General features: G+C 38.7%; 1 protein-coding gene across 1 annotated transcript in view; it reads left to right on the top strand.

The window, feature by feature from the left end:
• VWA3B (von Willebrand factor A domain containing 3B) overlaps positions 1-14,619 on the top strand; it is a 205,972-nt gene that overhangs the window by 131,706 nt on the left and 59,647 nt on the right. The window contains exons 16-18 of the mRNA XM_068564559.1: positions 4,311-4,427; positions 5,844-5,931; positions 6,011-6,167. Of these exons, the coding sequence (XP_068420660.1) occupies positions 4,311-4,427; positions 5,844-5,931; positions 6,011-6,167 (362 nt within the window). The remainder of the gene's footprint in view (positions 1-4,310; positions 4,428-5,843; positions 5,932-6,010; positions 6,168-14,619) is intronic.

Consider the following 14,619-nt stretch of genomic DNA (forward strand, 5'->3'; position numbering starts at 1 on the left):
GTTTTTCTTTTGCAAAATTATTTTAGCTATTCTAGGGCCTGAAATTTCTGCTTAAATTTTAGAATATGTTTGTCTGTGTTTACTAAAAAACCTCTCAGATTTTGATAGGAATTGCATTAAATCTATGTAGATCAATTTGGGAACAGCTGACATCTCTACAATGTTGATTCATCCAGCCTCTGAATGTGGCATGACCCATGAACATGACCCCTGACCATGACCATGTATTTAAATCTTCTTTGATGTCTAACAAGCAGCATTTTGTAATTTTCAGCTTACACATCCTGTACATATTTTGTTAAGTATATACCTAATTATTTCATTTTAGTATTTGGAACAATTACAAATGGTATTGGTTTTTTAATGTAGGTTGCCGTATGTTCATTGTTAGTGTATCAACATGTGATTGATTTTGTGTGTTGATCCCATAATGAACAATCTTACAGAACTCACTTAATGGTGCTAGGAGTTTTTTGGGTTTTGTGGGTGTTTTTTTTTTAATTTTGGTGTGTATGTGAACTCCTTACTGTTTTCACATATACAGTATGTTACCTGCAAATTTGGACAGTTTTATCTTCTTTTCCAGTCTTTCTGGCTTTATCTCTTTTTCTTGCCTTGTTGGAAGAAGCTAGAACTTCCAGCACTATGTTTAATAAGGGTGATGAGTATGGGCATCCTTGCCTTTATCCTGGTCTTAAGGGGGAAAGATATTCAATCTTTCACCAGTAAATATGATTTTAGCTGTAGGTTTATTGTAGATATTCTTTATGAAGTTGAGGAAGTTCCCCTCATTCCCAGTTTTCTGAGAGTTTTTATCATGAACTGGTACTGGATTTTGTCAAATGCTCTTTCTGTGTCAAATGATATATATCATATGGTTTTCCTTCTTTAGTCTGTTGATATGATGGTGGATTACATTGATTGCTTCAAATGTTGAAGCAGCCTTGTATGTCTGGAATATCTTCCACTTGGCCTTAGTGTTTATTTGCAGTGCTTTTGAATGTAACTCTTTGTATGGTTTTTGTAATGGCTTCTCTGGGTATTATAACAGCATATAAATATGACTTATAACACTTCTGGTATCAACATTTTACCACTTTTTGTGAGTGTGGACATCTTACTTCAATTTAGGTTTCTTTGCCTTCCCCAGTTTTAAATATCATTGTCTTGAGTATCAGGTGATGCTACAGTTTTTATTTTAAATCATCAAATATGATTTATAAATCTCAAGAGGAAAGGATAATCTATTGTATTTACCATATTTTTGCTCTCTTTTGTTCTTTCTTCCTTCCTGATTCTCCAAAATTCCTTCTTTTATCATTTCCTGTCTGTCTGAGGAACTTCCTGTGTTCAGTCTTTAAAGGTAGGTCTGCTAGCCACAATTATTTTTTATTTTTTCTTTGTCTAGGAATGTTTTTATTTTCTCTTCGTTCCTGAAGGACATTTTTGCCATATTCAGAATTTGCAGTTGATTGTTCTTTCCTGTCTGTAGTTGAAAAACATAGTGCCTTTTCCTCAGGCCTCCTACTTTTTAAATGTGAAATTTGCCGTTGTTCAAACTGGTGCTTCCCTCTAGGTACTGGGTCCTTTCTCTCTGGCTTGCTTTAAAAAATTTTTCTTTGTCTCGAATTTTCAATGTTTAACTATAACGCATCTTGGCATGGATTTCCTTGGGTTTACTCTGTTTGGGGTTTGCACAGCTTCTTGATTTGTATGTTGTATCTTTCACCAAATTGGGGAAGTTTTTGTCTATTACTTCTTCAAATGGTCTCGCAGTCCCACTTCTTTTCTCCCTGTCTTGGGACTCTGATAATATGAATGTTGGGTATTTTGCTATTATCCTACAGGTCCCTGAGGCTCTGTTTATCTTTTCTTATTGTATTTTCTCTCTGTTGTTAAAATTGGCTGAATTCTATTTTTCTGTCCCCAGAGTTCTCTGATACTGCCCTCGGCCATTTTCACTCTACTATTGAGCTCATCCAACAAGTTTTTTTTATTTCTCTTATTTTATTTTTAGTTCTACAATTTCCACTTGGAAACTTTTATAGCTTCAATTTCTTAGCTGAGCTTTTCTATTTGTTTATTTGTTTCAAGAGAAATTGTAATTAATTGCTGAAACATCTTTCTGACAGCTTCTTTGGGATCCTTGTCAGATAATTCCAGCTTCTGACTCATCATGGTATTGGCGTCATTTGATTGTTTTTTCTCCATCAAGGTGTGATTTTCTTGATGCCTGATATGATGGATGATTTTTTTTACAGTATCCTGAATGTTTTGTCTATTCTGTTAGGGACCCTGGATGCTGTGTAAATCTTTTATTTTAGGAAGCAGTTGTCCTGTTTAAAGTTAGCTCATAGGTCATGGCCTGCTCTTGTGGGTTGTGGTTCCAATGGTAATTTCGTTTTTCACAGCCTTTGTGGTGTTATCTTGGTGCTTGGTTTCCTGGTGTCACTGGGGCTCCTACTGGTGCTGCCTGAGGGAGCAGAGGAGTATCCCAGGCCAGGATGCTAGTTGCCTCTCAGTGGAGGAAGGTTGTGGTGGCTTCCCCTGCCACACACACACTGTCTTTTGCGTGTCCCCATGTCTCTGGGCAGGAGAAGAGAGCCTCAACCCCATAGGGACCAAGAGGCATTGGCTGAAGCTTGGTCCCTCTTGCATGATCTGTCCATTTGCCCTGGTGTCTCTGCCTTAAGCCCATGGGGACAAAGAGGATTCCCATACTGGGCCACTTGTGCAGTAGCATCCCTTTTGCCAGTCCTGCCTGCCCATTCCAGTAAACGTGACTTTTGCTAGAAATGCTACTTGCCACTGATCCTGAACGTTTTAGTGGCCTTTTGTCATTTGTACCATTTCACTTAGATTTGGGATTGTTGCTATTGGTAGGCATCCCTGTGCTGAGTTTTTATTCTGTTTCAATTTTTAATTTAGAAGAGTGATGAAATGTGGTGACTGACTGTACAGAGCTGGGGGAGTAGTTAAATCCTTGAATCCGCTGCCAGATCAATATACTTTTACTCATTATTTGCAAAGTTTGGGAATAGTACAGTTGTTATGTTTGGGGACTTTGGGAGCTAAATTTCATTTTCATTTGGACACACACCTGTTGTTTTTGCCCAGCGATTTTGATCAAGGTGGCCTGCCGGTGTAGTCAGGGGCAGGAGTTCAACTCTCCTATGTGGATCATTCATCTCTTTTGCTCACAGACGTAGCTCCTGAGAAAATTTATCCTTCTTAATTCCTTGTTACAGAGGCAACCAAAACAGGAATCACCCTGTTTGTTGCCTAGAAAAACAAATGACACATAGCACACTCCTAACTCCATGCATGGAGACCACTGGTGTTATCTTTCTGTGCAAAAGATAGACAATGCAGATTATTAGCTAATTTTCACTCTAATTGTCTAATTTCCTGTAAGAGAAGGTAAGTCCCTTCTTGTCGAAAATAGGGCGCATTTCATTTATGAATACTACATAAAGCCTTGGTACTACAGAAGGCATCCAGGTCGTGAAGTACAGAACACATTTACAATTAGTGTGGTTTCTGTGACCATATGGGAAAAGTAATCAACATGTCTTGGTACAAACTTATTATCCTCTAAAGCACACAGATTCAATATCAGAATTTGATAAGTGTCTACTTCCTAGTTGAAAGGACCCAACAGAGGGTAGAAAATAATATACATAAAGGCTTAGACAGCAACTGTGGTCAGCAGAGTTTCTAAAATGAACTACAAGGATGTCCCGCTCTAAACGCTGCAAAGCTGTGAATGTGATGGGGCATCACTCCCATGATTCTGGGAGTGATGAGAGTGTTATGTGACCTCGGCCAGGTTCTCTAGGAGAGCCCAGTGTACTCGTGTGAGCCCCTGAAAGCAGGGTCTTTTACCAGCTGGTGGCAGAAGAGGAAGTCAGAGAGATTTGGGGCATGAGGGACATCGGTGTGCCATTGTTGGCTTGAAGATAGAGGGGGCCCATGAGTAGGAATGGGGGTGCTTAAGGAGCTGAGACAGGCCCCCAGCTGACAGCCAGCAAGGAAATGGGACCTCAGTCCTGCAACTGCAAGGAAATGAATTCTGCCAACAACCTGAATGAGCTCGGAAGCAGATCTCTCTCCAAGAGGGGCAGAGTTTGAACTCAGATCAGTGGAACAAGCCATTACCGCAGCATTTACTTGGTGGCAGTACTGTCCCCCTGAGGGTTGGGAGACTGAACTTTCTTTCTTTTTAAAGGATCCAAGAATGTAGTTGCATCTCATGAAATACCTCCTTCCAGCCCACATTCCTTTAACCCTTCTCCCTGTGGTACCCACAGAACCGACCAAAACCAGCCTGCTCAGGAGCCAGCTCTCCACCCTCAGGAGCTCAGCTTGCAGTGAGAGGAAGGACGGCCTTTCCAATTCCAGCAGCTGGAACACTCCAAGCGACAGAGGCAAGCCAGCAAGGGTCTCTATGTCAGGAAGCCCAGGGTGGTCTCCCCTCCCCAGTGTGTCTGCTCCTGAAAGAGCTGGGTAGAGGTACTTTGGGGGGAAACAAATCATTTTTCAGTGAGTCCAGATAGCTTCCTCTTCAAAGGACTCCCTTGTAAATCAGGTCGGCTTGCTTTAGTGAACTGGATTTTCTTAGGGTCAGACTTGCATATATGGTGCCTGGGTGTTTAATATACCCGTGGCTCGTGTAACCGTGGCACTAGTGGTGATGGTTGCTGTCACTCCTTGGTTTGAATTTGAAAACCTAATACTTCATAGTTGGTTTATTTTCTTCCCCTCATTCACAGGTGGCGCCATCCGACAAGCCCCTCTCTGATCCATATTGTCAGCCTTTTGGGGGCTAAATGTGAGGAAAACGAGACTTTTCCATTCAATTATTATGACTATTGATAATTTCATTATTCTTAAAATAGTAAATTTTAAGAGTAAATTTCCTAAAAGTTTAATTCCTGTAGCACTTTTCCCTATCTTTCAAAGAGGTGATAAATAATAAACCCCCAGCTAAACACACACATCCACACAAGCCCCTAAGTAGTAGGAAGCACCTGAGAGACAAATTTACACCTGTTGTTACTGAGCCACAGCTTAATCAAACCTTGTGTTCTTCAGTGCTGATCCGTGTGATGCCTTTTCCTCTGTTTCAGTTAACCTGCCCTATTTCCGGAATCTGCTACGTGCACAGTCCTTTAAGGGGCCTATCCCATGATGATTGGGATATGATTTCTTAGGCATTTAACTAGCTCACTCCCAAACATCCCTTCCTTCTACATGCTGCTGATTCAACTAGCTCATATCCCTTTTCATTTATGAATCCAAGCTTCTATAAGGATATACATTAAAACCTCCAAATAACATTTTCAATAATTTGAAAATGTGAACTTATAACTAAACAGAACCTAGTAGGGATGTTGGTTTTCTGCACAGAGCTGAGGAATTACAGAATAAACTCTCGAAACCTGAAATGTTGAACAAGGCTCTCCTGTGTAATTTGGGGGGAGTCTAATGAGGGCCACATTGAACAATTATTGGTTCATGGTATTCTTACTTGACATTTTAAAAACATGTTTTCTGGAGAATGAGTTTGTCTCATCCTTTTATGGAGAGAGATCTCAATGGCTATGGGGTGAGATAGATTAGCAAAGCAGTGAGAGTACCCTATTCACTCTTGCATTGGTCTTTAGTGTCCATTGCAAATGAATCTTGCCTAGAACCCCTTCTGACAGATCAGTTCTGGGAAATACAGTCCATTAATTAGCCCTCAGTCACAACTGAACTCAGAGATAAGTGTGATCCTTTTGCATTTTAATATAAACCCCATATATGAGGAAATTATACAGCTGCCATTTCCCTTTCCACAGAAATGGGCCTCCTGCTGACAAATGAGTTTCCAGATGACAAGTCATTAGAAAGATTGACTCGAGAAGGAAACCAAGTTTATGACCAAGAGTGAGTAATTTTACTGGGACAGTTTTGTTGTGTTTTTGTTTGATATAAGTTTTAAAACGTCACAGTCTCGTGTTCTTAGTTCTGCAGGAATGTCTTCAGCAAACTGGCTCAAGATCCATGGCTTGGCAGCCAAGAAGCTCACCATCATGGATGCTTTGTCCATGGCCACCGTCCCTCACAGCCCCACCTATGTCCCCATTCTGGACAAGCATGTCGTTTCCAAGGTCTTTGATGAGGTAAAACTGATTTTCTATATGTCCCTGCTTGATGTAGTTTTCATTTCCTGCCTAAATAAACAGTAGTCCACTTGATGTCTTGTACAGTTGTAACAGAAATGTATCTCAGCCATTGGGAAAAAATTATTTGCGAAGGCAGTAAAAAGGAGAGAGAGAAGCTCTTAAGCATTTTTGCTTCTAAGCTGAGAAGAACAATTTCTTCTTTGTTGGGTTGGCAGTTCATGGCTCATTGCTGATGGGTGGCATTGTGGAGCTGCAGAAATATCTGAAAAGCCTCTAGGTCAGAGTCATGAGTCACGAGTGAATATCAGTCTGTATCAAAGGACAGGGAGAGTTTGTGAGAGATTATGTCCATCCTTTGCTTACCTTCTCTTCCTAAATACAGTGGCATCTTTTCCATCATAAAAGTCTCCAAAGGAAAAAGTCAGAAAGAGGGAGGGAGAGAGACACAGAGACAGAGATGCAGAAAAAGAGAGAGATTGAGAGAGAGGATCGGAAGTGAGCCAGAGCACAAGAGCCATGAGAAAGTGAGAGTCATGTCCTGGAAGGAGAAAAAGAGCCTCCGGTAGGAGGGCGCAAGTTGGGGTTAACTGTGGAGGAAAGCCAAGCACTGTAAAGTTTGCCTTGAATTGGGCAACTGGAAAGTCCTTGCCCTATGCAAGAACGGATCCAGTGGAGCAGCCAGATTGCACAGAGATGAGGAACACAAGAGAAATAAGAATAGGAAGATTGAACCCTGGTGCTTCCCGGCAAATACAGCAGCAACTAGTGATTTAAATAGGAATGTATCAAGCTTTACAGTCACTAAATTGAAATAATATGCTTAAAAGACCTTATCTCATGCTGAAATTTTACAGAGGGTATGTAGGAAATTTGGGATTTGCTTCCAAATAATCTGGACGGTGGGAGTAGTTGGGGGAAGGGAGGAGTAGATAAAGCAAGATTGGCCATGAGCTGATAATTGTTAAATTTGGATAATAAGAATATTGAGTGGGGGGAGGGTCATTCTACTGTTCTCTCTGCTTTTTTACGTATTTGGAAGTTTCCATAGTAAAAAGTTGAGAAAAAGCAAAGGCAGGAAAATTAAAAAAAAAAAAAAGGCTTTATCTAACTGGTCTTGCAATAGCTGAAATTTGGTGTATTTGGAAGAAGCAGATGAATTGGTGGACTTTTTCTGTTAGTCACATTTAAGCGATTATACCCATGGAGTTTGATATGCATCCTGGTTTGACATGACCAGCAGTTCTTGCTCTGGAGGTTGGGTATATGACCTGTTAGGCTGGGTTCCTGATGACTTTGCCTCAAGGTGAGCGGTCCTATCCCTGGCTGTGACCTTGTGACTGGAAGATTATATTTCTACCTTCAGTAAACTCTAACCTGATTAGTCAGATACCAACTTATCTTTTGAATTTGACTTCTTCCAAAAGCAAGAGAGAGAAACTGAATGCTGATTTATTCCTTCTAGGAAGTTTGGTGACAGCTTCTCATATTCTGTGCACTTATTTTATTAATATTCTTGGGTTTTATTTGAAAGAAAATATATTTGGTGAACTAACCCTGGAAATAGAATTTTCTGGTACTTATCATGTCTCCTTCTAAGCCTCCCAACAACCTGAGATACATTGAAAAGTAAATTCTCAAAAAACAAATATGAGAAGGTAGGAAAGCAAGCACATAAAATCAAAGGAAAGATTTATAGATTGAATATATAAAAATGTTATTTTGCATTAAAAACATATAAATAAAATGAAGGCACATCTCAGAAAAATATTTTTAACATATACTACAAAGAGTTACAGGAGTAATATCTTAAATATGTGTTTGCATGTGTGTATCCATGTAAGTTAGCACGTGCTTGTGGTGTGTGTGTATAAATCAGCATTCAGTATACACACAAACATGCACATGCACCCATACCATAAAGGAATAAGAAAATGATAAATATTCCAGTGGAAAATCTAGGGGAAAAAGTTTAAAAATAAAATAAAAAGTCAAAAACCACATATAAAAATATTTCTTGCTGGTAACCAAATAAATGCATTTTTGAAAAAATGCAAATTAAAAAAAAATTAGACAACTTCCCCCCATCATCAAATTTGTAAGGTTAAAAAATACTAATAAACAGTGGTGGTGAAAATAGGATGGAATTAGAACTTTTACATCCTGCTGGGGGGAGTATAAGTTGGTATAACCTTGGCAGTATGTTCAGAGGTGTTAAGGGCTTACAACTTTTCCTCCAGCAAATCCATATGTAGATATTCCATAATCTACAGAAGGAAGTAATCAGAAATACTGAAGAATATATTCAGAGAATAATTATTGCTGCCGTATATCTAACAATGAGAAAATTGAAAACGACCTAAATATCCAATAAGTACACCCATATGATTGAATGTCATACGTTCATTAAATATCATGTTTCTGAAGAATAAGTAATGACATGGGGAAAAGCTCTCAATACAATGCTAAATGAAAAAATCAGGGTACAAAACCGCACAGATAGTACATTAATTTGGTTACGTATGTGTATGATGTAGACATAGCACTCTTTCTCTCTCCCTTTTCTCTTTTACCAAAATGTTACTAGTGTTTATCTGAGGGGTGAGATTATTGGAGATTTGGGGGTTTGTTTATGTAATTTTTAGTTTTTGTTGTAGTTCTTTCAACTCTGAACATACATTAATGATATGCTGAGAAAAAAAAAAGTTAAAAACAGACCTAAAACAAGAGATAAAATAGTTTAAATGCAAAGGACACTTGATTTTTAATTAACTTATTGGTTTATTTTTATATGATGAGTAATATATGAGTACATTCTTGTATACAATGACCATTTAGAAGTCTTTAGAGGAAAATGTCAAAGCTTCTCTCTCCACCAACCTCATTTATGAAGGAAACACTGAATAATTTGGTGAATATCCTGCTAATCCTTTTCAAGACACACACACACACACACACGTATATATGAATACATTATATATATTTTTACACATACACATAACAATTTTAATATACAAAACAATTTTAATAAGGTAATACCATATGGATTTGCTATTTTATCTTTTAAAAAAATATATCTTAGAGACTTTTCTATGTGTGTAGATATGGGTCTATCTCATTTTTGTTAGTTGCAAATTTCTTCCCCATTGTTAATGGACGTTTACCTTGTGTCCTTCCTCCCCCTATTACAAACAATCCTGTAATGGATTTCCTTGCACAGAGACTTCTGGGCACCTCTACAAGTCTATCTTTGTGATAGATGGATTGCTGGACCCAAAGGATATGTACATTTAAATATTTGACAGATTAAACCAAATCACCCTCCAAATAGGTTCTATATTTCCACTAGTTTATATTCAGAAAGACAGCCATTTTCCTAAGAGGAACTGTATATCATACTTGTTGATAAGCATTAGTTCTACAAGTATAGAGATACTTTGAAAACCTTAAAAATAGTGCGCAGACCTGATATCTTATTCAACTTGTCCTCTCCTCATATTTAGAAGAAATAAACATAGTAACTCACTGCAGCACTTTGAAATTTGCTCTCCAGGCTGTATGCAATGTATCTGGACTCTGGGGATAATAATATACCTACTCTGAGACTGTTATACTATGTATAATATAGTGAATATATATAGTATAGGTATATATATATATATATATATATATAGTATAAAAAGAAGTAATGCATATAATGGGCTGCAAGCACTGAATAAATGTTGGCTTTTATTATAAAAATATTCAATAAATATTACATTGCCTATTGTATGCAGGCTCTGAGCTGGGCTAGACTACAGCCTACCCAATCACAACTTACAATCTCATGGAGGAACTAGCAATTAAAATAAGAAGTTCTAGTTAAATGTGATGAGTGGGAAGAGCAGAGTGAAGATGCCAGAGAGGCCCCTAACCACCTTGAGTTGACAGAGAGGGCTTTGGACCTGGTCTGGAAAGTTCAGACCTGGGGGATCTGATCAGTCCAGGTTTGGACCTAGGGGAGGAGGAGTTACGAGGGTGATGAGGTGGAAGGGAGTGAGGAGTGACCTAGGGGGAAGTCTAAGGGTCAGAGGAAGTTTGTCATTCCAAAGAAAGTTTAGTGCAACTGGAGGAAGGTGTGAAAGCTGGTGAAGGTTGAGTTAAGGATTTTATGAAGGTCATCCTGAGGGAAACCGAAGGGTTTTTAGCAGAGGGCAGAGAAGATCAGGTTTGGTCTTTGGCTACTGTATGGAAAAGGGTTGTAGAGGTTCAAGGCTGGGACGATGGGGGGCAGTCAGGAGGCAAGGTCTAGGTGGCTGTGACCCAGGTGACAACCCTGAGAATGGACCCAAGGCTCTATATAAAGTCAAGTCGACAGGACTAAACCACATGGGGCTGAGAGAGAGAAAAATGTTGAGTGACTTCCAAGAAGGAAAAAATGGAAGAGTAGTGAGGGTCCTGTTTTTCTGGAGAACCTGTCTTCTGACCCCAGAAAGCAAAGCCAAGGGAAGAGGATGTATATTTTTTCACGTGCATTCCACCATGGGCACCTGTGCTCGTGCCTTCTGTGGCTTTGTAAATTCTCATCACAAGCCTGTGGGTACGTAGCACATGACATGCTCTCCCCGCTCCATTATTGCTCGTAAGAGCAAGAATCATGATGATGAAGGAAATATACTGCAATAAATTCCAATTTCACCCTCAAAGCGCACTTACATCTTTTATTTAATATTTTCTCTGATGGAAAGAATGGGAAAACAATGATCGAAAAATATAATCCCACTGAGTGAGATATATAGCTTTTTGAAATTTGGACCTAACAGTTTTTTGAAAAAGTAGACAAAAGTAGAATGGAGCTGAAAAGGAAACATGAATCTTAACCCACTTCACTGAGAATTGTGATTGACTTTTACTCCTGTGTTCTGTGTGCAGTCACACGTGTCTGGGTAGAATCGTAAAGCAGCATTTGGCTTTATCCCCAGCTACTTGTTTCATTCATGACTTATGTATGGGCTGTTTCTTCTTCTGGTACACAATGCTATTTTGGTTTTCATGTTTCTTGGACCAGCATCAAATCTGTCACCTTGGAAATGAAGTGTTGAGCAGAGAGGTTGCCCTAGCAACTCTTCATTACAAGGTGCTAACTGGCACTTTCAGTTTTCCGTGGACCAGATAAGTTTAACCTTAGCTCTTTCAAAAAGATTAATTCATCACCAAGTCATATACAGAGTAAAACTGCTTTAGTTGTTTGATGAATCTGGAATTTAAAGCTCTTTATTGCCAAAGGCTTTGAAAAAAAAGAAACAATTCGGGAACATTAGTTTGCATCGTTGAAAAGTCCACTACATCACCACCACCACCATCATCATCATCATGTCTTACCAGCACTGCATTAAGGCTTCCTGCTTTGCCCTAATCTGGGTTCAGCACATAGCTTTGTGATCAGGTAGCCTGGGCCTGCACCCCAGCTCTGTCACTGACTCCTGATGGGTCATGGCAAGGTCCCTAATCTGGTACGTGGTGAGCCCTCAGACTAGGTTTTGAGAAAAACATTTTATCTCATCAAAGTATCTGATGGAAAATTTAGACCAGCGTAGTAAGGTGGCTTTTTTTTTTAAAATTATTTATTTATTTATTTATTTATTTATGGCTGTGTTGGGTCTTCGTTTCTGTGCAAGGGCTTTCTCTAGTTGTGGCAAGCGGGGGCCACTCTTCATTGCGGTGCGCGGGCCTCTTCACTATCGCGGCCTCTCTTGTTGCGGAGAACAGGCTCCAGACGCGCGGGCTCAGTAGTTGTGGCTCACGGGCCAAGTCGCTCCGCGGCATGTGGGATCCTCCCAGACCAGGGCTCGAACCCGTGTCCCCTGCATTGGCAGGCAGATTCTCAACCACTGCGCCACCAGGGAAGCCCCGGTAAGGTGGCTTTTTATCTCATCATTTAGCTGACGAGGAATGTTAGGGATGCTGCTAAGGGCATGGCATTTTGTTGCTTTCAAATATAGTAGCGATGAAAACGATACTGATAGAAAAGTTTATTTTAATTAAAAAATTTGAAAGGACAGTTAATACAAAAGCTATACATAATCATTGTGTAGAAAAATTAGAAAATACAGATAAGTAGAAAAGAAACAATAGAATATAATTCCTCACAGATGAATTGTTTGGTGGTTATCTGGCCCAAGTTTTTTCACTACATATATATCCTTTGTTCTTTGTTTTTGTTTTACCAAAATGAAGTTGAACTAAAGATACTCTGTGCCTTGATTTTTACTTAACAGTCTATTTCAAACATTATTGCATGCCAGCAAATACTCATTTACTATACCAATTAAAATGCTAGTGACCTCATTAGCATTTTAATTGAAATTTGCATTTAAAATTTTTATTTTTATTTTCTAAAAATTTAGATTGAAATTTGTGAGATATAACCTACACTGTAGCAAGCAACATACTTTCATGAGTTTATGAGTGATCTGATTGACACTTCTCTTTCCCAGTTCACTTTGTAGCCCCACCTTCAATTTGTTCTGTGGAGCCTGGAGATGTTTCTGTTTAAGCAGAGGTTTAAGCTTCAGCACTCAGCAGTTTGCACAACTATAAAGTCACTGCACCTTGTTCAGGGTCAGCCATGTGGGATTTGCACAGCCTTTGCATTTTCATTACTCACATCCAGTCAGACCTCTCCTTGGCCAGTCTGACAGCAGGCTCTGGGATATTTATTGGAAGAAATGATTTAGTTGAAAAACAGTGAAGTTGGTGAATTCAGTTAGTGTTGAGTGATGAATATATAAACACCAGTTTACACTATTTTCTCATTTTCAAAATGTTGTGGGATTGCTTACAAACACAGCCAGAATGTTGTCAGGCAGAATTCTTCCTGTACTACTTTAACAGCTAATAACTGTGTGTACAGTTCTGTATCCCCCTTTCTTCATTTAGCATATCTTATGAACATATTTCCTTGTAATGACCAATTTTGGATGAATTTTAAAGGTTGTGCTAATATTCAATAACATAAATTACTACAATTAATTTAACTATTCCCCCCATTATTGGGCAGTTTACTTGGAATTTTAAGAGTGCCTATTTTCCTACATCTTTGCTGTTACTTAGAGCAGTAACATTAAAAAAAAAACCCTACCAATTGCTAAGTGAAAATGGTATTCAATTTTAATATTTTTTCTTTTATTGTTTGAGAACAGTTTTCTTGTGTAAGCTAAATATATCTCTTAAAATCTTGGTTACATCATTCACCTTCTTGGCAAACATCTCTTTTAAAATAGCAAAGGTACACTCATCTCGTGCCTCAATAACGGAGAACTCAAATTTGGTAGACTCCAAACACAATATTTTACGATAGAGATAAACTTTTAAAAATGTTGGAGCCTCAGCTATTATTTGAATTTATATAATTTTAGTCTTTTACGTATTCAGTAAATGGTTACTTTGTACATGCATTGTGCTAGAAACTAGTATTTTTTAAAGGAATAAAAAACTAGAGTTCAGTGGAGAGGAAAACCAAATAACAAAACTGCATTTCAATGTATGTATCTATAGAGGGATTGAATGAGGAGATATATGGATTGCCTAGTACTTGGCAAAGAGTAAGAGATGAACACTATTATCATTTTTTTAAGTTTTTATTTTATTGTTATTTTTTATACAGCAAGTTCTTATTAGGTATCAATTTTATACATATTAGTGTTTACATGTCAATCCCAATCTCCCAATTCATCCCACCGCCGCCACCCCCCCCACCCCGCTTTCCCCCCTTGGTGTCCATACATTTGTTCTCTACATCTGTGTCTCTATTTCTGCATTGCAAACCAGTTCATCTGTACCATTTTTCTAGATTCCACATATATGCATTAATATATGATATTTGTTTTTCTCTTTCTGACTTACTTCATTCTGTATGACAGTCTCTAGGTCCATCCACGTCTCTACAAATGACCCAGTTTCATTCCTTTTTATGGCTGAGTAATATTCCATTGTATATATGTACCACATCTTCCTTATCCATTCACCTGTCGATAGGCATTTACGTTGCTTCCGTGACCTGGCTATTGTAAATAGTGCTGCAGTGAACGTTGGGGTGCATGTGTCTTTTTGAATTATGGTTTTCTGTGGGTATATGCCCAGTAGTGGGGTTGCTGGGTCATATGGTAATTCTATTTTTAGTTTTTTAAGGAACCTCCATACTGTTCTCCATAGTGGCTGTATCAATTTACATTCCCACCAACAGTGCAAGAGGATTCCCTATTCTCCACACCCTCTCCAGCATTTGTTGTTCGTAGCTTTTCTGATGACGCCCATTCTAACTGGTGTGAGGTGATACCTCATTGTAGTTTTGATTTGCATTTCTCTAATAATTAGTGATGTTGAGCAGCTTTTCATGTGCTTCTTGGCCATCTGTATGTCTTCTTTGAGAAATGTCTATTTAGGTCTTCTGCCCATTTTTTGATTGGGTTGT

Source organism: Eschrichtius robustus, chromosome 15, assembly GCF_028021215.1.
Source record: "Eschrichtius robustus isolate mEscRob2 chromosome 15, mEscRob2.pri, whole genome shotgun sequence".
Classification (NCBI taxonomy): domain Eukaryota; kingdom Metazoa; phylum Chordata; class Mammalia; order Artiodactyla; family Eschrichtiidae; genus Eschrichtius; species Eschrichtius robustus.